The sequence below is a fragment of the Passer domesticus genome, chromosome 31 (assembly GCF_036417665.1).
Source record: "Passer domesticus isolate bPasDom1 chromosome 31, bPasDom1.hap1, whole genome shotgun sequence".
Taxonomy (NCBI): Eukaryota; Metazoa; Chordata; class Aves; order Passeriformes; family Passeridae; genus Passer; species Passer domesticus.
Genome location: NC_087504.1, coordinates 2,277,030 through 2,303,132, shown reverse-complemented (window position 1 = coordinate 2,303,132; position 26,103 = coordinate 2,277,030). Strand labels below are relative to the sequence as shown.

At 47.9% G+C, this 26,103-nt stretch overlaps 1 protein-coding gene across 1 annotated transcript in view; it reads right to left on the bottom strand.

Annotated features, from left to right (window-relative positions):
* The window catches only part of R3HDM2 (R3H domain containing 2), a 35,076-nt gene extending 9,281 nt beyond the window's left edge, over nucleotides 1–25,795 (bottom strand). Inside the window, 18 exon segments of the mRNA XM_064401223.1 lie at nucleotides 1,520–1,762; nucleotides 5,158–5,247; nucleotides 9,706–9,851; nucleotides 12,750–12,885; nucleotides 12,887–12,983; nucleotides 15,190–15,221; nucleotides 16,146–16,241; nucleotides 18,510–18,618; nucleotides 19,906–20,046; nucleotides 20,193–20,252; nucleotides 20,886–20,952; nucleotides 20,955–20,963; nucleotides 22,502–22,628; nucleotides 22,801–22,887; nucleotides 23,794–23,835; nucleotides 25,626–25,718; nucleotides 25,720–25,773; nucleotides 25,775–25,795. Of these exon segments, the coding sequence (XP_064257293.1) occupies nucleotides 1,520–1,762; nucleotides 5,158–5,247; nucleotides 9,706–9,851; nucleotides 12,750–12,885; nucleotides 12,887–12,983; nucleotides 15,190–15,221; nucleotides 16,146–16,241; nucleotides 18,510–18,618; nucleotides 19,906–20,046; nucleotides 20,193–20,252; nucleotides 20,886–20,952; nucleotides 20,955–20,963; nucleotides 22,502–22,628; nucleotides 22,801–22,887; nucleotides 23,794–23,835; nucleotides 25,626–25,718; nucleotides 25,720–25,773; nucleotides 25,775–25,795 (1,650 nt within the window).
* Nucleotides 25,796–26,103: the final 308 nt, after the last annotated feature.

Below are 26,103 nucleotides of genomic sequence, written 5' to 3'. Positions count from 1 at the left end.
TAATATAATATAATAATTATAAATTATTTTAAAAATATATAAATTAGCCTTCCAAGAACATGGAATCAGACTCATCCATTCCCTTCCTTCAACAGGAACAGAAACTCCCACCCCTGTCCCTGGTGTCCTCACCTGCTGGGGAGGCTGAATGTAGCCCTGGGGCTGCAGCACCTGCAGCCTTTAGTGTAGTTTTAGTATAGCAATCTTTAATATATATAATATAATATAATATAATATAATATAATATAATATAATATAATATAATATAATATAATATAATATAATATAATATAATATAATATGATATAATATAATATAATATAATATAATATAATATAATATATAAATATATCATACAATATATTAATATATAATATAATATATATTATATAGAATACATTATATATAATATTAATATATAATACTATAATCAATAATTATATAATATAATTAATACTATATTAATATATAAATAATATGTAACATTATAATAATATATAATATAATATTATTAAAACTATAATATAATATAATATAATATAATATAATATAATATAATATAATATTATATTATAATTATTCTAAATTATTAAAAAAGATATAAATTAGCCTTCTAAGAACATGGAGTCAGACTCATCCATTCCCTTCTTGAACAGGAACAGAACCTCCCACCACGTCCCTGCTGTCCTCACCTGCTGGGGGGGCTGAATGTAGCCCTGGGGCTGCAGCACCTGCAGCCTTTAGTGTAGTTTTAGTATAGCAATATATAATATAATATAATATAATATAATATAATATAATATAATATAATATAATATAATATAATATAATATAATATAATATAATATAATATAATATAATATAATGTAATATAATATAATATAATATAATATAATATAATATAATATAATATAATATAATATAATATAATATAATATAATATAACATAATATGATATAATATAATATAATTTCTATATTAATATAATATTACTCATACTATATTATATAATTACTGATTATAATATTATATATTAATATAATATATATTATACAATATATTATATCGATACATATTATATATTATATTTTTATACATCATATACTATATCATATATTAATATTAATATATTATATTATATTATATATAATACAATATGATATAATACAATATAATATTCTATTATATTATAATTTTAATATTACATTATATCATATATATTAATATAATATTATTGATTATAATATAATATATCATTATATATAATATATATTGTATAATATGTCGATATATTATATTTATATATCTTATATTATATTATATTATATTATATTATATTATATTATATTGTATTATATTATATCATATCATATCATATCATATCATATTATATTTATTCTAAATTATTAAAAAATATATAAATTAGCCTTCTAAGAACATGGAATCAGACTCATCCATTCCCTTCCTTCAACAGAAGGGAACAGAACAGAACCTCCCACCACGTCCCTGCTGTCCTCACCTGCTGGGGGGGCTGAATGTAGCCCTGGGGCTGCAGCACCGGCTGGGGGGGGGCTGTGTGGCCCGAGGCAGAGTAGCTGGAGGTGGGAATGGGCTGCCCAGGGCTGGCCATGATGAATCCTGGCTGCTGAGGGTGCTGGGACATGAGGGACGACTGGAACATGGCCGAGGAAGGATCCGGAGCTTCCGTGGAGCCCTGGCGGCTGAGGCTGATCTGCCCGAAGGGGCTGCTGAGCTCGTCGGCCTGGAGCAGGGAGGAGGAGGAGGAGGATGGCACGTGGGACACAGCCCTGCTGGTAAATGCAGACCCCTTCTCCCTGATCTGGGAGAAACCCCCCCCCCAAAAAGGCCCCCCACACATGAGGCACAGAGCCAGAGCAGGACAGGGGGACATGCGAGCTGAGGGGACAAATGCTCAGCAGATGTTGGGGTCCCACGCAGGCAGGGGTGACTCCAGCCCAGCTGCCACATCCCCCTGGGGGACACCACGCCCAAAAGATCCCCGTGGAGACAACAAAAGGGCTTGGCTGAGCCCACAGGGCAACCATGGACCCCAGACCCCAGCACGGAGCACAAGCACTGCTGGGGAGCTCTGGGCTTGCAATTTGCTCTTCCCAAGGCCACAACTCCAGCAGTGGTGGCCCCATAGCCTCAGGCTTCTGCTGGGGAGCTTTGGGCTTCCAATTTGCTCTTCCCAGGCTCTTTCCAGCAGTGGTGGCCCCATGGCCTCACGCATCTGCTGGGGAGCTCTGGGCTTGCAATTTGCTTTTGCCAGGCTCTTTCCAAGGCCACCAGTCCAGCAGTGGTGGTCTCGTGGCCTCAAGCATCTGCTCTGGGCTTAGAATTTGTTTTTCCCAGGCTCTTCCTAAGGCCACCAGTCCAGCAGTGGTGGCCCCCTGGCCTCAGGCATGGCATGGGGAGCTCTGGGCTTGCAATTTGCTCTTTCCCAGGCTCCTTCCAAGGCCACAACTCCAGCAATGGTGGCCACGTGGCCTGAAGCATCTGCTCTGGGCTTAGAATTTGTTCTTCCCAGGCTTCTTCAGAAGCCACAACTCCAGCAGTGGTGGTCTCGTGGCCTCAAGCATCTGCTCTGGGCTTGCAATTTGCTCTTCCCAGGCTCTTTCCAAGGCCACAACTCCAGCAATGGTGGCCACGTGGCCCCAGGCATTGCTGGGGAGCTCCTTCTTAGAATTTGCTCTCTTCCCAAGGCCACAACTCCAGCAGTGGTGGTCTCGTGGCCTCAAGCATCTGCTCTGGGCTTAGAATTTGTTATTCCCAGGCTCTTTCCAGTCCAGCAGTGGTGGCCCCGTGGCCTCAAGCATCTGCTGGGGAGCTCTGGCTTGGAATTTGCTCTTCCCAAGGCCACAACTCCAGCGGTGGTGGTCTGGTGACTTCACGCATCTGCTGTGGAGCTCTGGGCTTGGATTTTGCTCTTCCCAGGTTCCTTCCAAGGCCACAATTCCAGCAATGGTGGCCTGTGGCCTCAGGCACTGCTGGGGAGCTCTGGGCTTGGATTTTGCTCTTCCCAGGCTCTTTCCAAGGCCACAACTCCAGCAGTGGTGGCCCCCTGGCCTCAGGCACTGCTGGGGAGCTCTGGGCTTGGAATTTGCTCTTCCCAGGCTCTTTCCAAGGCCACAACTCCAGCAGTGGTGGTCTCGTGGCCTCAAGCATCTGCTCTGGGCTTAGAATTTGTTTTTCCCAGGCTCTTTCCAAGGCCACAACTCCAGCAGCGGTGGCCCCCTGGCCTCAGGCATGGCATGGGGAGCTCTGGGCTTGGATTTTGCTCTTCCCAGGCTCCTTCCAAGGCCACAACTCCAGCAATGGTGGCCACGTGGCCCCAGGCATCTGCTCTGGGCTTAGAATTTGTTCTTCCCAGGCTTCTTCAGAAGCCACAACTCCAGCAGTGGTGGTCTCGTGGCCTCAGGCATTGCTGGGGAGCTCTGGCTTGCAATTTGCTCTTTCCAAGGCCACAACTCCAGCAGTGGTGGTCTGGTGGCCTCAAGCATCTGCTCTGGGCTTGCAATTTGCTCTTCCCAGGCTCTTTCCAAGGCCACAACTCCAGCAATGGTGGCCACGTGGCCCCAGGCATTGCTGGGGAGCTCCTTCTTAGAATTTGCTCTCTTCCCAAGGCCACAACTCCAGCAGTGGTGGTCTCGTGGCCTCAAGCATCTGCTCTGGGCTTAGAATTTGTTATTCCCAGGCTCTTTCCAGTCCAGCAGTGGTGGCCCCATGGCCTCAGGGTTCTGCTGGGGAGCTCTGGGCTTGCAATTTGCTCTTCCCAGGCTCTTTCCAAGGCCACCAGTCCAGCAGTGGTGGCCCCGTGGCCTCAGGCACTGCTGGGGAGCTCTGGGCTTGGAATTTGCTCTTCCCAGGCTCTTTCCAAGGCCACAACTCCAGCAGTGGTGGTCTCGTGGCCTCAAGCATCTGCTCTGGGCTTAGAATTTGTTTTTCCCAGGCTCTTCCTAAGGCCACCAGTCCAGCAGCGGTGGCCCCCTGGCCTCAGGCATGGCATGGGGAGCTCTGGGCTTGCAATTTGCTCTTCCCAGGCTCCTTCCAAGGCCACAACTCCAGCAATGGTGGCCACGTGGCCCCAGGCATCTGCTCTGGGCTTAGAATTTGTTCTTCCCAGGCTTCTTCAGAAGCCACAACTCCAGCAGTGGTGGTCTCGTGGCCTCAGGCATTGCTGGGGAGCTCTGGCTTGCAATTTGCTCTTTCCAAGGCCACAACTCCAGCAGTGGTGGTCTGGTGGCCTCAAGCATCTGCTCTGGGCTTGCAATTTGCTCTTCCCAGGCTCTTTCCAAGGCCACAACTCCAGCAATGGTGGCCACGTGGCCCCAGGCATTGCTGGGGAGCTCCTTCTTAGAATTTGCTCTCTTCCCAAGGCCACAACTCCAGCAGTGGTGGTCTCGTGGCCTCAAGCATCTGCTCTGGGCTTAGAATTTGTTATTCCCAGGCTCTTTCCAGTCCAGCAGTGGTGGCCCCAAGGCCTCAGGCCTTGCTGGGGAGCTCTGGGCTTGCAATTTGCTCTTCCCAGGCTCTTCCCAAGGTCACCAGTCCAGCAGTGGTGGCCCCGTGGCCTCAAGCATCTGCTGGGGAACTCTGGCTTGGAATTTGCTCTTCCCAAGGCCACAACTCCAGCGGTGGTGGTCTGGTGACTTCACGCATCTGCTGTGGAGCTCTGGGCTTGGATTTTGCTCTTCCCAGGTTCCTTCCAAGGCCACAATTCCAGCAATGGTGGCCACGTGGCCTCAAGCATTGCTGGGGAGCTCTGGGCTTGGATTTTGCTCTTCCCAGGCTCTTCCCAAGGCCACCAGTCCAGCAGTGGTGGCCTCGTGGCCTCAAGCATCTGTTCTGGGCTTAGAATTTGTTATTCCCAGTCTCTTTTCAGTCCAGCAGTGGTGGCCCCCTGGCCTCAGGCCTTGCTGGGGAGCTCTGGGCTTGGAATTTGCTCTTCCCAAGCTCTTCCCAAGACCACAACTCCAGCGGTGGTGGCCCCGTGGCCTCAGGCATGGCAGAGCTCCGTGAACCCCAACCCCAGGGCTGGGTTTTTTGGGACATAGCTGATCAGCACAAGCTCACACAACACAAACACAGCACAGAGCACAACAGACAGTGCAGAAGAGGAACTGGGGTTTGTACCAGGCTGTACTGCTGGGGTGGAGAGACTGGCAAGAGGACTTGGGGGCAGGAGCTTGGAGAGTACGGAACGGGCTGCAGCGCCGGGACCGGCTACGACCAGCAGAGAGGGATGGAGAGAGCAGGGGAAGGGGGCAGGAGAGGGGAGGAAAAGGGAGGAGAAAAAAGGAGAAGGAAGGAGGAAAAGGGAGGAAAGGAGAGGAAAGGGAAGGGAAGGGAAGGGAAGGGAAGGGAAGGGAAGGGAAGGGAAGGGAAGGGAAGGGAAGGGAAGGGAAGGGAAGGGAAGGGAAGGGAAGGGAAGGGAAGGGAAGGGAAGGGAAGGGAAGGGAAGGGAAGGGAAGGGAAGGGAAGGGAAGGGAAGGGAAGGGAAGGGAAGGGAAGGGAAGGGAAGGGAAGGGAAGGGAAGGGAAGGGAAGGGAAGTTGGGAAGGGAAGGGAAGTTCCGGGAAGGGAAGTTCCGGGAAGGGAAGTTGGGAAGGGAAGGGAAGGGAAGGGAAGGGAAGGGAAGGGAAGGGAAGGGAAGGGAAGGGAAGGGAAGGGAAGGGAAGGGAAGGGAAGGGAAGGGAAGGGAAGGGAAGGGAAGGGAAGGGAAGGGAAGGGAAGGGAAGGGAAGGGAAGGGAAGGGAAGGGAAGGGAAGGGAAGGGAAGGGAAGGGAAGGGAAGGGAAGGAGGAAAAGGGTGGAAAAGGAAGAAGGAAAAGGGAGGAAAAGGGAGGAGGAAAAAGAAGGAGGAAACGGGAGGAAAAAGAAGGAGGAAAAAGAAGGAGGAAAAGGGAGGAAAAAGAAGGAGGAAAAAGAAGGAGGAAAAGGGAGGAAAAAGAAGGAGGAAAAAGAAGGAGGAAAAGGGAGGAGGAAAAGGGAGGAAAAGGAAGGAAAAGGGAGGAGAAAAAGGGAGGAAAAGGAAGAAGGAAAAGGGAGGAAAAGGGAGGAAAAGAAGGAGGAAAAGGGAGGAGAAGGGAGAAGGAAAGGGAAGGAAAAGGAGGAGGAAAAGGGAGGAGAAGGAAGGAGGAAGAGGGAGGAAAAAGAAGGAAGAAGGAGGAAAAAGAAAGAGGAAAGGAAGGAAACAAGAAGGAAAAGGGAGGAAGGAAGGAAAATGAAAGAAGAGGAAGGAGGAAAAGGGAGGGAGGGAGGGAGGGAGGGAGGGAGGGAGGGAGGGAGGGAGGAAGGAAGGAAGGAAGGAAGGAAGGAAGGAAGGAAGGAAGGAAGGAAGGAAGGAAGGAAGGAAGGAAGGAAGGAAGGAAGGAAGGAAGGAAGGAAGGAAGGAAGGAAGGAAGGAAGGAAGGAAGGAAGGAAGGAAGGAAGGAAGGAAGGAAGGAAGGAAGGAAGGAAGGAAGGAAGGAAGGAAGGAAGGAAGGAAGGAAGGAAGGAAGGAAGGAAGGAAGGAAGGAAGGAAGGAAGGAAGGAAGGAAGGAAGGAAGGAAGGAAGGAAGGAAGGAAGGAAGGAAGGAAGGAAGGAAGGAAGGAAGGAAGGAAGGAAGGAAGGAAGGAAGGAGAGAAAGAAGGAACAACAAGGTTAGTCAAGTGAGCCAACTGCAAACACAGAGGGCGTTGCAGGGAGTTGGGGAGCACAGAAACCATTCCAGGGCAGCATCCATCCCATCAGGCACAGCCAGAGGCTCTGAGGAGCTGGGGAGGGGTGACGGCCCCACAGCAGCTCCTGCCTGGCAGGAAAAGTGACACCAGGGAGCAGCAGCAGAGCCATGTCTCCCAGCACTGCCCTCGTGTCTCTCCTGTTTCCAGCATTCCCTGCAGTGCTCCTTGGCCACTCCTGCACACTCACCTTGGCAGGGACCCCTGCTTTGTCACCTGGAGCACTTTAAGCAGCCCCTCACTAAAATCCACACCCCGTGCTTTGGGCACCAATGGTCAGTGCTGGATGATTTGATTGAATCTTTGGTGACATGAACATGGGCATGGTGCATTTCCAGAGCCTTCACCAACAATCAAACAACCTGAAATCAGTTCTTCCAGGCCCTAAACCCTCGGATGAGACAGCAGAAGATCCAAACTGAAACCACAACACAATGATCCTGCATGAGATCCCACCCAGGGACTCTGCTATTCCAGCTCCAGCTCATTCCTTGAGGCTCAGAATCCTCCAAAAAATGATCCACAACCCTGGAGCCACTCCAGAGCCCCAGAACTCCCAGCTCCTCCTTCTCCTACAGCTGGAGCAAGGAGCTGCTCCTGCTACTTGCACTCAAAGCTTTCCCAGGAGGTTCTTCCCTCCTCTCAGTCCTAGTGAAAACATGAGAATCATGGACAGCCCAGCTTGGAAGGGACCTCAGAAGAACACCTGGTCCAACTTCCCATGGGGAAGGGAGCCTTGGGATCATTATCCAGCACCCTGTTGCATTTTGAAGCCCTCCAGTGTAACTCCAGCAGCTCTTTGCTGCAGGGTGAGTCCAAGGTGGTGCCAGAGGATCCCCAGAGAGCCCCTGAGCAGGACGAGATCCAGCACCAGTGTGGTGGCACAGGGAGGTGCCAGGGATAGCCCCACACCACAGGAATTTGCCCCCCAAACCCCACAGTGGGATGGTTCCCACCTCATCCATCCCCACTCCTGCAGCAGGACAGGGCTGGGCTGGGGCTGGGCCACACAGGAGCAGAATAAATGCACAGAAATGTCACCCATGGGTGCTTCCTGGAGGGTGCCAGCCCTGGAACATCCCTTGGTTTAATTCAGGGAGGAGAGCACCCCTGGTGTTGCTCCAGGACTCCAGAACACCAATCCTGGAGAGCTCAAATCCAGCACCTCAGGCTGTCTTGAGGGGAAGGAGCTGCTTCCAGTTTTTCACTCATCCAAAGGCTACAGATCCTTTTCCAGGGATGCTGCTGGACCAGCAGAGCTGGGAATTCTGTGGGATATCCCACAGAATCCCTCAGGAGCAGAACAAATGCACAGGAATGTCACCCAGGGGTGCTTCCTGGGGGGTTCCAGCCCTGGAACATCCCTTGGTTTAATTCAGGGAGCAGAGCACCCCTGGAGCTGCTCCAGGACTTCAGAACACCAGTCCTGGAGAGCTCAAATCCAACACCCATTGGGGCTGGTCCTGAGGGGAACAAATTCCAGTTTTTCACTCATCCAAAGGCTACAGATCCTTTTCCAGGGATGCTGCTGGCCCAGCAGAGCTGGGAATTCTGTGGGATATCCCACAGAACCCCTCAGGCACAGCACAGCCCAACCTTCTCCTGCTCTGCCACAGGTGTGAGCCCAGAGCACCCAGAGCATCAAAGAAATTTTTATCATACAAGAGAAAGAGAGGTAGGAAATGAAAATTATTAAAAAAATCTTACAGAGATAGTGGATGAAGGTACAGACATGGAGGAAGGTTTTGAATTAGGACCTTGGAACAGGAGAGACTTTTCTGAGCAATGAATCATAATTGCTATCAGATATAACTCATGCCCTTTGAACAGACTGGACTTTCACAGCATTAAAATTGCTGTGTTGTGAAAAATGTGTGTTAAAAATTCATATTACATGATTGGCTCTTTGCAAATATTAAAATGAATACTGTAAGTGTTATGTTGTATTAATTTTGTAGTACTGTATTAATCCTTTAAAATTAGTGTCATAAATATAGTTTTTTAGCTACAGCATAATATTAAAATAGAAACTAAGATACTTTTTGTAACTAGCTCAAGAAATGGGTAAGATAACAACAAACAGACACCAAGATCCCAAAAGAAGAATTATTGCCTCCTTATCAGGAAGAACCAGATTCCCTCCAGACTTCTAGGAGGCAAATAAATCAATTTACAAATGGGGAGGGGGCAGAAATTAAGCAGAAGATGTCCTTTGTTTGAAAAGAAAGTTTGCATTATGTGTAGGATATATGAATATGCAACAGGTTATTGCTTTTAAGGGTTAATCCTTTGTTAGCCAGCCATGATTTTTGGGGGCTTAGTGCCCAGGAAGTGTCCATAATTCTTTGCTTTTATTGTCCTAACTCTGATTGTCCAAATTCTTATTGCTCTAATTTTTATTACTATTTCTAGAACTATTTTATTACTATTAAACTTTTAAAATATCAACACAAGCGATTGGCGTTTTTCACACCTAGCAATGCTTAATGCCAGCAAAAAACCAGAATTACTGCTTCAGCAAAAAATCTGAACTACTTTCAGCTTTTTTTTTAGCTGAAAGTAATTCAAAAATTAGACAAACTTTGAGTTGTGATCTAAATCTCTCCTGCTTAAATTAAAGGAAAATGGAGGAAAAGGAAGAAGGAAAGGGAGGAAAAGGAAGAAGGAAAGGGGAAGAAAAGGAAGAAGGAAAGGGAGGAAAAGGAAGAAAAAAAGGGAGAAAAAGGAAGAAAGAAAAAAAGGGAGAAAGAGGAGGAAGGAAAGGGGAGGAAAGAAGGAGGCACCAAACCTGGAACAGAGAGAGAGGCACAGAGGGCTGGGACCCAGGAGAAAAGGGCAGGGCACGGATTTGAGAATTTATGGATCATGTTAAGAAAACCAAGTTAAGCAAGTAATAAAAAATAAACAGATATATCCTAGTAAAGGTATAAAATTCCCCCCAAAAAGTGCCTTGTGGGACTCACCTGGGACATCATGGGGCTGCTCATGGCCGGCTGCTGCTGGGCTGGGGGCAGCCCGGGGGGCTGCGGGGCCGTGCAGGGCAGGAGGCCACGGCTGGCCTGGGAGGATGGGGACTGGCTGCAGGACTCAGGGGCACCCAGCACCAAGCCTGCAACACAGAAACGGGCACACAGGGCTGGGATCCAGGAGAGAAGAGGAGGGAACCTATAGGATGCATCTGCAGAATGGTGAACGATTGCAATATTGTATTGTACTGTATTGTATTGTATTGTATTGTATTGTATTGTATTGTATTGTATTGTATTGTATTGTATTAAGGACTCAGGGGCACCCAGCACCAAGCCTGCAACACAGAAACGGGCACACAGGGCTGGGATCCAGGAGAGAAGAGGAGGGCACCCATAGAATGCATCTGATGGCATTGATTCAGAATGGTGAACGATTGCAATATTGCATTCTATTCTATTCTATTCCATTCTATTCTATTCCATTCCATTCCATTCCATTCCATTCCATTCCATTCTATTCTATTCTATTCTATTCTATTCTATTCTATTCTATTCTATTCTATTCTATTCTATTCTATTCCATTATATTCTATTCTATTCTAGACTCAGGGGCACCAAATCTGGAACAGAGAAACAGGCACACAGGGCTGGGATCCAGGAGAGAAGAGGAGGGCACCCATAGGATGCATCTGCAGAATGGTGAATGATTGCAGTATTGTATTGTATTGTATTGTATTGCATTGTATTGTATTGCATTGCATTGCATTGCATTGCATTGCATTGCATTGCATTGCATTGTACTGTATTGTATTGCATTGCATTGTATTAAGGACTCAGGGGCACCAATTCTGGAACAGAGAAACAGGCACACAGGGCTGGGAACCAGGAGAAAAGAGGAGGGAACCCATAGGATGCATCTGACTGCATTAATTCAGAATGCTGAACAAGTGCTATATTATATTATATTATATTGTATTGTATTGAGGACTCAGAGGCACCTAGCACCAAATCTGGAACAGAGAAACAGGCACAGAGGGCTGGGATCCAGGAGAAAAGAGGGGGGCAGGTATAGATGCATCTGACTGCATTGATTCAGAATGCTGAACAATTTCTATGTTATACCATACCATATTATATTTATACCATATCATATCATCATATCATATAATATATTATATCTATCATACTATATTATATTAAGGCCTCAGGGGCACCTAACACCAAATCTGGAACAGAGAAACAGGCACAGAGGGCTGGGAACCAGGAGAAAAGGGGAGGGCACCCATCTGACTGCATTAATTCAGAATGGTGAACGACTGCAATATTGTATTGTATTGTATTGCACTGGGGATGGTGAGTTCTGAAGAAGTTGGTGATGAACCATGTGGCACAACCAGACGGCACAGCCACGCCAGGGTACCGAGATCCTGGTGCCACCCATGTCCTGTTTGAACCACAGCATCACAAACCCCAGTTCCCCAACCCTAAACCTGTCTGCCAGGTGTCCTTTGGCAGGGCAAGAGCTCCAGTTCCCCAACCCCAAATCTGTCAGTCCTGGTGACAGACTGGAGAATATCAGGTGTCCTTTGTCAGGTAAAGAGTTTCAGTTCCCCAACCATAAACCTGTCTGCCAGGTATCCTTTGGCAGAGAAAGAGCTCCAGTTCCCCAGCCCAAAATCAGTGTGCCAGGTGCCCTTTGGCAGACAAAGAGCTCCAGTTTCCTAACCCTAAACCCATCTGCAAGGTATCCTCTGTCAGGTAAAGAGCTCCATTTCCCCAGCCCAAATCAGTGTGCCAGGTGCCCTTTGGCAGGGAAAGAGCTCCAGTTCCCCAACCCCAAATCTGTCAGTCCTGGTGACAGACTGGACACCATGAAGACAGTCAGGTGTCTTTGGCAGAGAAAGAACTCCAGTTCCTCAGCACTAAATCTGTCAGTCCTGGTGACAGACTGGAAACAATCAGGGGTCCTTTGGCAGGTAAAGAGCTCCATCCTCAGCCCAAATCAGTGTGCCAGGTGCCCTTTGGCAGAGAAAGAGCTCCAGTTTCCTAACCCTAAACCTGTCTGCCAGGTGTCCTTTGGCAGGTAAAGAGCTCCATTTCCCAGCCCAGATCAGTGTGCCAGGTGCCCTTTGGCAGGTAAAGAGCTCCATTTCCCCAACCCCAAATCAGTGTGCCAGGTGCCCTTTGGCAGAAAAAGAGCTCCAGTTCCCCAACACTAAATCTGTCAGTCCTGGTGACAGACTAGAGACAATCAGGTGTTCTTCACCAGGGAAATAGCTCCAGTTTCCTAACCCTAAACCTGTCTGCCAGGTGTCCTTTGTCAGGTAAAGAGCTCCATTTCCCCAGCCCAGATCAGTGTGTCAGGTGCCCTTTGGCAGGTAAAGAGCTCCATTTCCCCATCCCAGATCACTGTGCCAGGTGCCCTTTGTCAGGTAAAGAGCTCCATTTCCCAGCCCAGATCAGTGTGTCAGGTGCCCTTTGGCAGGTAAGGAGCTCCATTTCCCATCCCAGATCAGTGTGCCAGGTGCCCTTTGGCAGGTAAGGAGCTCCATTTCCCATCCCAGATCACTGTGCCAGGTGCCCTTTGGCAGGTAAGGAGCTCCATTTCCCATCCCAGATCAGTGTGCCAGGTGCCCTTTGGCAGGTAAAGAGCTCCATTTCCCATCCCAGATCACTGTGCCAGGTGCCCTTTGGCAGGTAGAGCTCCAGTTCCCAGCCCAGATCAGTGTGCCAGGTGCCCTTTGGCAGGTAAAGAGCTCCATTTCCCATCCCAGATCACTGTGCCAGGTGCCCTTTGGCAGGTAAAGAGCTCCATTTCCCAGGCCCAGATCACTGTGCCAGGTGCCCTTTGGCAGGTAAAGAGCTCCATTTCCCATCCCAGATCACTGTGCCAGGTGCCCTTTGGCAGGTAAAGAGCTCCATTTCCCAGCCCAGATCAGTGTGCCAGGTGCCCTTTGGCAGGTAAAGAGCTCCATTTCCCAGCCCAGATCACTGTGCCAGGTGCCCTTTGGCACCTGCCTGGCACCCGCAGCCCGTACCTGCCCGTGAGGCCCTGCTGGCCGTGCTGCCCTTGCTGCTCCCGATGCTGTCCCCCCGGGTGAGGATGGAGATGCCACTGAAGCTGCTGGCTTTGGTGACAGGTGGCCTCAGGCTGCGGATGGAGCCGTCCGAGTCCCGTGCTGCTCCAGGGCCGCGGCTCCAGGGATTTGATCTCGCTCTCGGTGCTGCTCTGGCGGCTGCCCGAGGCCCGGCTCAGCCCCTCCCTGTTGCCCCTGCAGAGAGCAGAGGAGTCAAACTGGGCTCCAGGGAAGGGACAGTGGCAGAGCTGCTGGTGCTGCACCAGTACAGCCAGGGCAGATCTCCTCCCCAGCCTGGAACAGACCCCAGCAGGGTCAGAAAAAAGTCTGGAACAGACCCCAGCAGGGTCAGGAAAAGATCTTTTCCCCAGCTGGGTCACAAAAAGATCTCTTGCCCAGCCTGGAACAGACCTCAGCAAGGTCAGAAAAACATCTCTTCTCCAGCCTGGAACTGACCCCAGCAGGGTCAGAAAAAAAAGATCTCTTCCCCAGCTGGGTTAGAAAAAGATCTCCTCCCCAGCCTGGAAGAGACCCCAGCAAGGTCAGAAAAAGATCTCCTTGAAGGGACCTCAGCAGGGTCACAAAAAGATCTCTTCCCCAGCCTCGAACAGACCCCAGCAGGATCACAAAAAGATCTCCTGGAAGAGACCTCAGCAGGGTCAGAAAAAAATCTCTTCCCCAACCTGGAACAGACCCCAGCAGGCTCAGCCCCTCCCTGTTGCCCCTGCAGAGAGCAGAGGAGTCAAACTGGGCTCCAGGGAAGGGACAGTGGCAGAGCTGCTGGTGCTGCACCAGTACAGCCAGGGTAGATCTCTTCTCCAGCCTGGAACAGACCCCAGAAAGGTAAGAGAAAAAAATCTCTTCCCCAGCCTGGAACAGATCCCAGCAGGGTCAGAAAAAGATCTCCTTGAAGAGACCTCAGCAAGGTCAGGAAAAGATCTCTTCTCCAGCCTGGAAGAGACCCCCAGCAGGGTCAGAAAAAAAGGTGCTGAAGACCTCATGTCAGAACAAGGAGCTTTTAAAGGTCTGGAGACGAGGCTGATGGAGATCTTGGAGACCACTTCCTGCTGAGGATTTCTGCCCAGCTGGGCCTGTTTGCCCAAAGCTGGGGCTGCCCCATCCCTGCAAGTGTCCAAGGCCAGCCTGGAAGGGGCTTGGAGCAATCTGGGAGAGTGGAAGGTGTCTCTGTCCAAGGCAGGGAGGGGGGAAAAGGATGAGTTTTAAAGTCCCTTACCACCCAAACCCAAATTCCAGGATTCTGGGATGTTGCTACACCCAGAGCTGTGCCCTCACTGACCACCCTGCCTCAGCTCTGGCCACAGCAGGACTTTTTGGGATGTCCCCAAGCAGTGAGCCCGCTCCACCAGCCCAGCTGGGAATGGCTTTCCCTGGGGAGGATGGAGAGGAAGAGCTGCTGAGCACAAAGAGAGGCTTGGAAGGAGCTGCTGAGGTGATGCCCTGGGGTTCTGGCAGCAGGTGAGAGCCAGAAATGCATCTCTTGGAAAGCAGAACAAGGTCATTGAGCTCAAAATGGTGCTGAGGCTCTCCCCTCTCATCCAGGGCAACCCCAAAGCAGATTGGGCCTGGGAACCACAGCCAGGAAGCTCCCAGAGCTGCAGCTGCATCTGCAACAAGGTTTTTGTTCCAATTTTGGGGAGTTTTACTCCACCCCACAGATCTGAGACCTGTCCTTGCTGTCCTGAATGCAGGCAGACCCCAGGACACAGCCCCTGTGACTGCATTTTCCAGTCCTGACTGCATTTTCAGATCCTCCTGTCCTGTCCCACACAGAGCTGCAGCATCTCCAGAGCTTTTGGGAGAGCAGAGCACAGCAGGGATGAGGCTGTGTCCCTTTTCACCCCCTTCTTTGTCCCCAGACCTCAGGGCCAGGTGACTCAGCCTCACTCCAGCCCTTTCATCCCTGGGAAAACTGCTTAACAAGAAAATGCTGCTCAAACACGTTCCCAGTGCCCTCAGCAGCTCAGCTGGAGCCTGAGACACTTCACTGTCACTGTTAAGTCACCCCGAGTTGATAATCAGGGATTGGGGACAACCCTGCCTGATCCTAATGCTATCCTGGCACTGTAAGGGCAGGGATTTCCCATCCTTTTGGGGAATGGTTTGAAAACTGCTGGAATTCCTCCCTGCTGGAATTGCTCCCATTCCCACCCTCCTTTTTAATTGATGAATCAGCCAAAAAAGGACTCAAAATTGAAAGAAAACACCTTCAAGCAGCTGTGCATGGGGGGATTCAGCACAAAGAAATCCCCACAAATCTGACCTCTGTCTGTGAGAGCTACAAGCAAAGCATTCTGTGGAGAGTGTGACGAGGGAAAAGCAGCTTTTTGGAGCCATGCAGGGCTTTGGTGACACTGCCAGGGGCTGCAGGGGCAGCACTCACCTGCTGTCTGTGAGGTATCCGTTCTGGCCAGACTGGAGCAGGAACGTGGAGATGGGGAAGGAAAGGAAAAGGACACTTAGAAACTGTGAAAAAACAAAGCCAGGGGATTCCAAAGGGTGGGGCTGGCACACAGGGTGTGCTGAGGTGTGGTGCTGAGGCTCCTGCACTCCAGCTCCCTGTGGGTCTCCATCCAGCCCTTTCCTGATCCCTGAGATCTCTCAAATCTGAGTTTTCAGCTCCCTCCTCCACTGAGGCAGCTTTGATGGTACCTCTGTCCATGTGACAACCAAGGCCAGGCATAAAAAGGGGGTTTTATGACCTAAATGCAGCATTTGGAGCATTTGGGAAGGCCCAAATTCCTCCTGCAAGGACTAAATTCCTCCCCTGCCAATGCACAAATTCCTCCTGGGAATGCCCAATTCCTCCTGCTAATGCCCAAATTCCTCCTGGGAATGCTCAAATTCCTTCTAGGAAGGCCTAAATTCCTCCTTGGAAGGATGAAATTCCTCCTGGGAATGCCCAAATCCCTCCTGGGAATGCCCAAATTCCTCCTGGAAAAGCAGAGCCCTGCACTGCTGGGTCAGGAGGTGGAAGCTGCAGCAAGGAGAAACTGGGAGATGCAGCTGCTGCTTCCTTTGGGGCAGGAAATGATTTTCTGATCACCCCAAAAATGCTCCAGCATAAAGTTATAATGTTTCGGGCAGCAAGGAGCAGGACTGCATCCATTCCTCCCTGAAATTTTAGGGAAGGAGCAGACTGGAGGCTGCAGGTGTGGCTCCTCCACCCCAGAACCTCAAACATCTTTGTTGGCAGCTGGAATACACTGCCACATCCCCAAAATTCGGGGAAATTGGTAGGAAATGCAACAAGATCTGACCTCTTGGCATATTCAAGGCCACTTTCTGGCCCAAATCTCCAGGAGGATCCTGGCAGGGGGGTGGTTGATCCAAACTTACCTCTCGTGCAAATATCCGCTCCCTGACCCGCTGATATTCCTCCTCTCGCTCTTCTATGGATTTGCTCCTTCTCCCATCCTGCAAGGGGAGTCTGATCTGAAGGGACAAACACAGCTCAGGGGTCAGCAGTTGCCAGCAGGAGCAGTCAGCTGCTGCCAGTTTTGGGTGGCATGTGGATTAGGTGGCCTTTGCTTCTGGACCTACCTTGGAGACACCTGAGGGCAGGGATGAACCTGCCAGAGGTGCCAGCATGGTCATTCCTGGACATTCCCAAGCACAACCACCCTGCCTCAGCTCTGCCTCAGCTCTGCCTGAGCTCTGCCTGAGCCACAGATCAGGAAAATCACCCTGCTCCCAGGGGGAAAAGCTAAATTTGACTCTTTGGAGCAGTTTGCCAAGGCTCCTGCTGCCTCGTGGATTCTGTGCTGCAGCCCTGAGTGCCACCAAAGGGAACCCAAAAACTGCAATGAGCAGCTTCTATCCTGAATTAAATTCAGAAAAAGGTCCCACAGCACAGGGGGTGATGTGATTCTGGGTTTAGATGGGGGAAAATTCCTCCCCGAGAGGGTGGGCAGGCCCTGGCACAGGGTGCCCAGAGGGGAGTTGATTTGAAGGGACAAACACAGCTCAGGGGTCAGCAGTTGCCAGCAGGAGCAGTCAGCTGCTGCCAGTTTTGGGTGGCATGTGGATTAGGTGGCCTTTGCTTCTGGACCTACCTTGGAGACACCTGAGGGCAGGGATGAACCTGCCAGAGGTGCCAGGATGGACATTCCTGGACATTCCCAAGCACAACCACCCTGCCTCAGCTCTGCTCAGCTCTGCCTGAGCCACAGATCAGGAAAATCACCCTGCTCCCAGGGGGAAAAGCTGAATTTGACTCTTTGGAGCAGTTGCCAATGCTCCTGCTGTCTCGTGGATTCTGTGCTGCAGCCCTGAGTGCCACCAAAGGGAACCCAAAAACTGGGATTGACTGCAATGAGCAGCTTCTATCCTAAATTAAATTCAGAAAAAGGTCCCACAGCACAGGAGTGATGTGATTCTGGGTTTAGATGGGGAAATCTCCTCCCTGAGAGGGTGGGCAGGCCTTGGCACAGGGTGCCCAGAGGGGAGCTGATCTGAAGGGACAAACACAGCTCAGGGGTCAGCAGTTGGCCAGCAGGAGCACTCAGCTGCTGCCAGTTTTGGGTGGCATGTGGATTAGGTGGCCTTTGCTTCTGGACCTACCTTGGAGACACCTGAGGGCAGGGATGAACCTGCCAGAGGTGCCAGGATGGACATTCCTGGACATTCCCAAGCACAACCACCCTGCCTCAGCTCTGCCTGAGCTCTGCCTGAGCCACAGATCAGGAAAATCAGCCTGCTCCCAGGGGGAAAAGCTAAATTTGACTCTTTGGAGCAGTTGCCAATGCTCCTGCTGTCTCGTGGATTCTGTGCTGCAGCCCTGAGTGCCACCAAAGGGAACCCAAAAACTGGGATTGACTGCAATGAGCAGCTTCCATCCTGAATTAAACTCAGGAAAAGGTCCCACAGCACAGCGGGTGATGTGATTCTGGGTTTAGATGGGGAAATCTCCTCCCTGGGAGGGTGGGCAGGCCCTGGCACAGGGTGCCCACAAAGCTGTGGTTGCCCATCCCTGAAGTGCCCAAGGGCAGGTTGAACAGGGCTTGGGGCAACTTGGGAGGGTGGAAAAGTGTCCCAGGGTGGAACTGGATGAGCTTTAAGGTCTTTTCCAAGCCCAACCATTCCATGTTTCTATGAAGGTGGGAGCTGCAAGACCCTGAGATCCCTGGGGAAGGGCAGGACTTGCTGCAAGCCCCAGCAAGAGAGAGGGGAAAGCAACACTCAGCTGAGGGCCTGAGTGTTGAAAACTGCTGGAATTCCTCCCTGCTGGAATTGCTCCTATTCCCACTCTCCTTTTTAATTGATGAATCAGCCAAAAAAGGACTCAAAATTCATGTTGCAAAGAAAACACCTCCAGTAACTCAGCATTCAGCAGGGATTCAGAATGACATGGCACGAAATAAATGACACAGAAATCCCTACAAATCTGTCTGTGAGAGCTACAAGCAAAGCATTCAGCTGAGGGATATTCCCAAAGAAAGCTTGGCAAAAGGCTCCACCTTAAAACCTGGCCTAGCCCCCAGCTGGTTTTAGGGTAAGGAGAAGTACAGCCATAAAACCCACAGCAATTCTTCATCCATTCCCATAATATTTAGAAACCTTTCATGAAATTCAGATGCTGCTGCTTGGGTGAGGTTGGAGCTTCTATTAAATGAAACAGGAGAATTTTGGAGCTGTTCTTGTCTTGTGACCAGGCAAATCTGACTGTGCCAAAGGCTGCAGGTGCCCCCTGCCACCCCTCACCTGGTTATCATCCCGATCCATGCTGGTGTCATCTCGTTTCAGGATGAACCTCTGAGGGAATTCTGAGTTCTTCTCGTCCTTGATGTGCTCAGAGAACCTCTGCTCGGGGCTGCAAGGAAACCAGCCTTGTCAGGAGGGGAAAACAGGCCCAAGGTGTTTGCTGGGTGAGATTTCAGCTCTGGCTGATGGCAACGAGAGCTCCTGTCCCTGCTCCAGGAACGATGGAGAGGCAGGGAGGGCTGGGAGGAAAAGATTCTCCTTCCCTGTGCCTTCATTCCATGATTCTGATTGTTCTAGAGAGGGATTTCCCCTTCTTACGAGGCAAAAAAAAGGAAAAAAAATGGTGTGGAACCATCCTGCTACAGAGCATTGCTGGGCTGTGGGAAGGGGAAAAAGAAGGGGGAAGGAAAAAGGGAAGGAAAAAGGGGAGGGGGAAAAAGGGGAAGGGGAAAGGGGAAAAAGGGGAAGGGGGAAAAGGGGGAAGGGGAAAGGGGAAAAAGGGGAAGGAAAAGAGGGAAAGGAAAAAGGGGAAGGGGAAAAAGGGGGAAGGGAAAAAGAAGGGGAAGGAAAAAGGGGAAGAGGAAGGAAAGGAAAAGGTAAAAGGGAAGGAGAAGAAGAAAGGGAAGCAAAAAAGAAAGAAGGGGAAGAAAAGGGGAAAGGGAAAAAAAGAAGGGAAAGGGGAAAGAAAATGGAAAAAGGGAAAGGTAAAAGGAGAAGGGAAAGAGACAAAAGAAGAAGGGGAAGAAGAGGAAGGGGAAGGAAAAATGGGAAAGGAAAAAGAGAGAGGGGAGGATGAAGGAAAAGGAAAAAGAGAAAGGGGAAGAGAAAGAAGAAGGGAAAGGGAAAAGGAAGAAGAGGAAGAAGGGGAAAAAGAAGGGAAAGGCAAAAGGGTAAAGGGAAAGGGGAAAGGGAAAGGGGAAAGGGGAAAGGGGAAAGGGGAAAGGGGAAAGGGGAAAGGGGAAAGAAGAATGAAAAAGGGAAAGGGGAAAGGGGAAAGGGGAAAGGGGGAAAGGGGAAAGGGGAAAGGGGAAAGGGGAAAGGGGAAAGGAAAAAGAGAGAGGGGAAGATGAAGGAAAAGGAAAAAGGGAAAGGGGGAAGAGAAAGAAGAAGGGAAAGGGAAAAGGGAAAAGGAAGGAGAAGAAGAAAGGGAAGAAGAAGAGGAAGAAGGGGAAGAAGAAAAAGGGACAAGGGGAAAGGGGAAAGAAGGGAAAGAGGCAGAAGAAGAAGAAGGGGAAGAAGAAGGAAAAAGGGGAAAGGAAAAAAGAGAAAGAGGAAGGGAAAGAAGAAGGGAAAGGAAAAGGGAAAAGGGAAAAGGGAAGGAGAGGAGGAAGAAGGGGAAAAAGAAGGGGAAGGGAAAGGGGAAGGGGAAGGAAAAAGGGAAGCAGAAGGAGCTTACATCCGTGTGTTACTGGTCTTGTTGATGATGACAGCCTTCCCAGTCTGGTCCACGTTGTGATCCATCCCGAAATACGCCGCCACGCGGTGCAGCAGCATCCGGTGGTACGAGGTCATCTGGGGGAACTTCTTGAACTGATTGCTGGGGACAGGGGACAGGGTTGGAGCTCCAGCTGGTGGCAGGATGTACAGGAGAGCAGCCTCCTCACCCCGCTCCCCTGGGAGCACAAATTCCTCAATCTCCACTAAAAACTTCCTTTGCTTGACACAAAGTCGGTGATCACTTACTTGTTGTCACTGATGAACTCCAGAATCTCCTGTTCCAACTTGAGCAGCATCATTCTATCCCTGTCAGAAAAAAAAAAAGACAGAAAAAAGTCACTTTAGGGACAGTGGAACTGCCTTCCCTGCTGCCAAGCCCTGTCCTGCAGCAGAATAAGTCACAGGAGGAGGTGACACCTGATTTCACAGAGAATGGGCTAAAAAACTCCCTGCTGTTCAGATATACTACACTGAGCAGCAGATTTTTATTTTTTTCCAGTTTGTTTTGCTAATAATGCTTGGCTTTGGAAAGCCTGAATCTCTGCTCTGCTGGAAGCTCCACTGCTGCAGGCTCCAACTTTGCCATTCCCCTGCCAGCCTTTCCCTCAATCCCAGTGATTATTCCCACAGCAGCTCCTCCACAGGCTGACACTTGAAATCCATTTCTAGAAAAGGATTTAAAGCAATCAAAATTACTTCTTTGCATTCAAACAAATTATTTGTCCTTCTCTCTTCACATCACACACACAATTCCACATTTGGAATTGAACAGGATATAAAATTACAGTTGTGCTTTTAGTTTTACATTGTCCCAGCTCTGGTAACTCTTGAATTCAAAGAGGAAAACACAAAAATATTTGCAGGTGCTGCAATCCCTCAGGATGCAGGAATGCCCACACACAGAGCCCTCAGGGAGTTGTTTTACTGCCCATGACCTACCGTGGGTTTTTTTTCAGTGTATTTACTAAAAATTCATGCAAATCTATTCCAGTGGAGTCTGTATATCCTGGCTGGAATCTGAAAAAAAACAACAATGGCAGCAGAACAAATTAACAAACAACTGAGACTGGACAGAGGGAAGGGGAAAAGAGGAAGAGAAGAAAAAGGGGAAAGGAAAAATGGGGAAAGAGAAAAAGGGAAAGGGAAAGGGGAAAGGGAAAGGGAAAGGAAGGGAAGGGAAGGGAAGGGAAGGGAAGGGAAGGAAGGGAAGGGAAGGGAAGGGAAGGGAAGGGAAGGGAAGGGAAGGGAAGGGAAGGGAAGGGAGGGAAGGGAAGGAAGGGAAGGGAAGGGAAGGGAAGGGAAGGGAAGGAAGGGAAGGGAAGGGAAGGGAAGGGAAGGGAAGGAAGGGAAGGGAAGGGAAGGGAAGGGAAGGGAAGGGAAGGGAAGGGAAGGAAGGGAAGGGAAGGAAGGGAAGGGAAGGGAAGGGAAGGGAAGGGAAGGGAAGGAAGGGAAGGAAGGAAAGGAAAGGAAAGGAAAGGAAAGGAAAGGAAAGGAAAGGAAAGGAAAAGGAAAGGAAAGGAAAGGAAAGGAAAGGAAAGGAAAGGAAAGGAAAGGAAAGGAAAGGAAAGGAAAGGAAAGGAAAGAGAAAGGAAAGGAAAGGAAAGGAAAGGAAAGGAAAGGAAAGGAAAGGAAAGGAAAGGAAAGGTTCCTGGGTTCCTGGAAGGACACCCTGGTCCCAAAACCACCCCTGGGACCACGCTCTGGACACTCCCAGCAGGTCCTGGCAGGTGTGTATTCCACCCTTTGGTCCAAGCAATTTGTGCATTACAACCCTTAAATCCTGCAGGCTCTGGGAATCCCTGGGATGGGATGGGATGGGATGGGATGGGATGGGATGGGATGGGATGGATGGGATGGGATGGGATGGGATGGGATGGGATGGGATCCCTGGGATGGGATGGGATGGGATCCCTGGGATGGGATGAGTGTGGGTCAACCTGAAGAGAAGAACCCAGGAGACCTTGGAGCCCCCTCCACTGCCTCATTTTTTGTACTAATAAATATTTTACCTATTAAATAAACAAATTTTTCCACTTTTCTCAAAAAAAAAAATCCTTTCCCCAAACCAATTAAAAAAAAAAAAACCACTTATATTTACTTACTTAAAAAAACCCTTTAAAAATTTTTCTCCCAAAATTACCCTAAACCAAAACAAAACCAATTTCTGGGGACTCCAGGAGAGCTGGAGAGAGACTTGGGACAAGGGATGGAGGGACAGAACAAGAGGGAATGGCTTCCCACTGACACAGAGCAGGTTTTTAGGTGGGATTTCGGGAAGAAATCCTCCCCTGTGAGGGATTTCCCAGTTTGCCCTGGATCCCTGGCAGTGCCCAGGTTTAGGGGCACCCTGGCACACTGGGAGGTGTCCCTGCCATGGCAGGGGTGGCACTGGGTGGATTTTAAGGTCATTCCCCACCCAAAAGGATTCCCTGATGTCACCAACCCCAAAACCCTGCACAGCAGCAGCAGCAGAGCCACCCAAGCTCCTGCCCCACCTTCCAGAAGGTTCCCAGGGCAGGTGAGCAGCACCTGCCCCGTTCCAAGCAGCACCTGACCTCGAGAGAGCATCTTCCTCGGTGTTTTTTCTTTAGTCTTGTCCTTTTCTTCTTTCTCCACCCCATCTTTGGTGGATTTCTCCTCCTCCTTGTCAGAGGGGCAGCTCACGTGCAGCTGGATGATGTCCTGGGGTGGGACAAAGGAGTTGGAGTCCCTCAGACATTCCCTGAGCCCAGCAAGGTCTCAGCCAGCTCTTGTGGGGATTTTTTGGCTCCCCAAGGCAGGCATGGATCATTTTAGCAAAATTTAAGATTTCCTGGGCTTCCACACCCCTAAATTTGTGACATTCTGGGCCTACCTGAGACTCCAGCAGCCCATCCACGAAGGGGCCTGAGGATTCCTCACACACAGCCAAACTCCTGACCAGTTTAAGCTTTGAGTTAGACTGGAAAAGGTAAAAAAAAAATTAAAATAAGGGAGTGGTTACAACTCCTCAGCTAAAACTCACGCTTGAATTCCTGCAGCTGCATTCCTGGTGCAGCCATTTCCAATTAAATTCCCAATTAAACTGCCCGATAAGAGGGATATTCCCCCTCAATATATAATATAATATAATATAATATAATATAATATAATATAATATAATATAATATAATATAATATAATATAATATAATATAATATAATATAATATAATATAATATAATATAATGTAATGTAATGTAATGTAATGTAATATAATATAATATAATATAATATAATATAATATAATATAATATAATGTAATATAACATAATATATAACATAACATGATATAACATAATATAACATAATATATAACATAACATTAATATAATATAATATAATATAATATAACATAACATAACATAATATAACATAATATATAACATGGCATAACATGACATAACATGACATGACATAACATGACATGACATAATATAATATAATATAACATAATATAATATAATATAATATAATATAATATAATATAATATAATAGAATAGAATATAATATAATATAATATAATATAATATAATATAATATAATATAATATAATATAATATAACATAATAATTGGAATCCCTGAGTAATGAGTTATTTTATTTTTTCAGCCTTTAAGGCAAATTTTAGGTGGGAAATTCCCTGCTTTAATTCACTTCCAGACAGAGCAATCCCAGCCTTTATCCTGTCAGGAAGGAGCACGTGGAAACGCCTGTCCTGGAGCATCACCTGCTTTTCCAGGGACAGGAAAGGCTCAGGAGCGGCTCCCTGAGGCTGGGACCAGGAACCAGAGCAGCCCAAAGGAAACTGGGGTGAGCAGAGCTCCTACCTTGGCTCTCTTCCTGGCGTGGCCGTGACTCGATGCTCGCTTCTGTGGGGAGACAAAAGGGAAAGAAATTCAGCCTGGGAGTTCTCTGCCACTCCTGGACACAAAAAGGGATCCTGACAGAGATGCTGCTGCTTCGTCGTCACTTTTATGTTTTCTGAAAAATCTCTTTGCCCAGGATTCTTCTCCCGGGAGGCTGAGAAGCCTCAGAGAAAAAGAAAATAATAATTATCTGATTTGCTTCTCCTGTGTTCTGCTCCTTTGGAGATTTTTATCCAACAGGTGATTGTTTTACTGGTTTCATGTGAATTATTTTGACTCTTTGGCCAGTCAGGGTCAAGCTGTGTCAGACTTTGGAGAGAAATTCAGAAGTTCTCATTATTATCTTTTTAGCATTCTGTAAGTATATATAATGTAATATAATATAATATAATATAATATAATATAATATAATATAATATAATATAATATAATATAATATAATGTAATATAATGTAATGTAATGTAATGTAATGTAATGATATAATATAATATAATATAATTAATATAATATAATATAATATAATATAATATAATATAATATAATATAATATAATATAATATAATACAATGTAATATAATGTAATATAATGTATATAATGTAATGTAATGTAATATAGTGTAATATAATGTAATACAATATAATATAATATAATATAATATAATATAATATAATGTAATGTAATACAATGTAATGTAATATAATGTATATAATGTAATATAATATAATGTAATGTAATGTAATATAGTGTAATATAATGTAATACAATATAATATAATGTAATATAATGTAATATAATATAATGCATTATATTACATTATATTATATTATATTACATTATATTATATTACATTACATTACATTATATTATATTATATTATATTATATTATATTATATTATATTATATTATATTATATATAATGACATGTCATATAATACAATATGTAATATCATGTAATATGTAACATAACATAATATAACATAATATAATATAATATAATATAATATAATATAATATAATATAATATAATATAATATAATATAATATAATATAATATATAAATATATAATATATAAATATATAATATAATATATAAAGTATAATATAAAATATCATATCATATAATAATAGATTAGCCTTCTGAGAACCTGGAGTCAGCTTCATCATTCCTTCCTTCACCCAGGAGCCCCACAAACACAACGCCCCTGTCTGGCCGTGCAGCTGGGAGCACATCTGGCAGCTGTGCCCGCCACAGCTGGAAGGGCAGCAGCACCCAGCAGGCAGCTGAGGGGTGGGCAGCAGCACCCAGCAGGCAGCTGAGGGGTGAACTGCTCCAGGCTCCAGCAGGAGCCACCAGCTCAGGGGGCAGGAGGGCAGAGCAGCAGCAAGGAGTCCCAGCAGCCCCAAATGATTCTTGCACTGAGATTTTTTTGCATTTCTTGAAACGAAATCCCAAACATTCCCGTCCTGTTTTTAACCGAAGCAATAGCCAAGCAGCATTCCTGAAACCAAGCCCTCCCTGGATGCCTTCCCTTGACACCAAGTCACTAACTCATCCTCAGATCAAAGAAAGGAGCCACAGGGAGGTGCCAGCCCCGGCACCAGAGCACCAGTGTCCCCCAGGGAATGTTTCAGTTATTCCACTCCCAGCTCAGGGAATGTTTCACTCCGAGATTCAGCTGGAGAGGAAGGGGAGCCCCTGCAGAGCGTGGTGTCCCTGTGGGGAAGGGGACACAAGCTCTGGGTGCTTTGGGGAGCAGCAGTGAGGCCCAGCTCCCCCTGCCCACACTCACCTGAGACTCCTGGCGCACGCCGACCTCCTCCCCTCCATCCTTCTCCACCTCCTCCTTGCTTGGTGACCTGGATACGTATTTGGTTTTGTTCACGAGATTCCTCAACCACCTTTTTTTCCGATTCCTTCATAATTTCCAGGGACTCCTGTTGCCGTGTTGCTGTTGGACATCTTCAGAGCCCTGCGACGCAGCGACGGGCACCTGCAGGACAAGGGACAGCTCAGGGGCTGCACACAGCCTCTCTCTGCACACAAACTCTCCCACACACGGCCTGGAATTTCCTTGGAGCCCACCCTGTGCCCACAGATCCCAAACCAAGCCCTGGCATCAAGCCTGCCCACCCTGGGTGCAGCCCCAGCTCGAGGGTGCCTGGCAGGAGCTCCGTGGTTGTCACCAGGGTTTTGGAGGCACCTCACAAAGTCCCTGAGGTAGAACTGAGGTCCTGAGGCAGGTGAGTGATGGAGACAGAGACACTGAG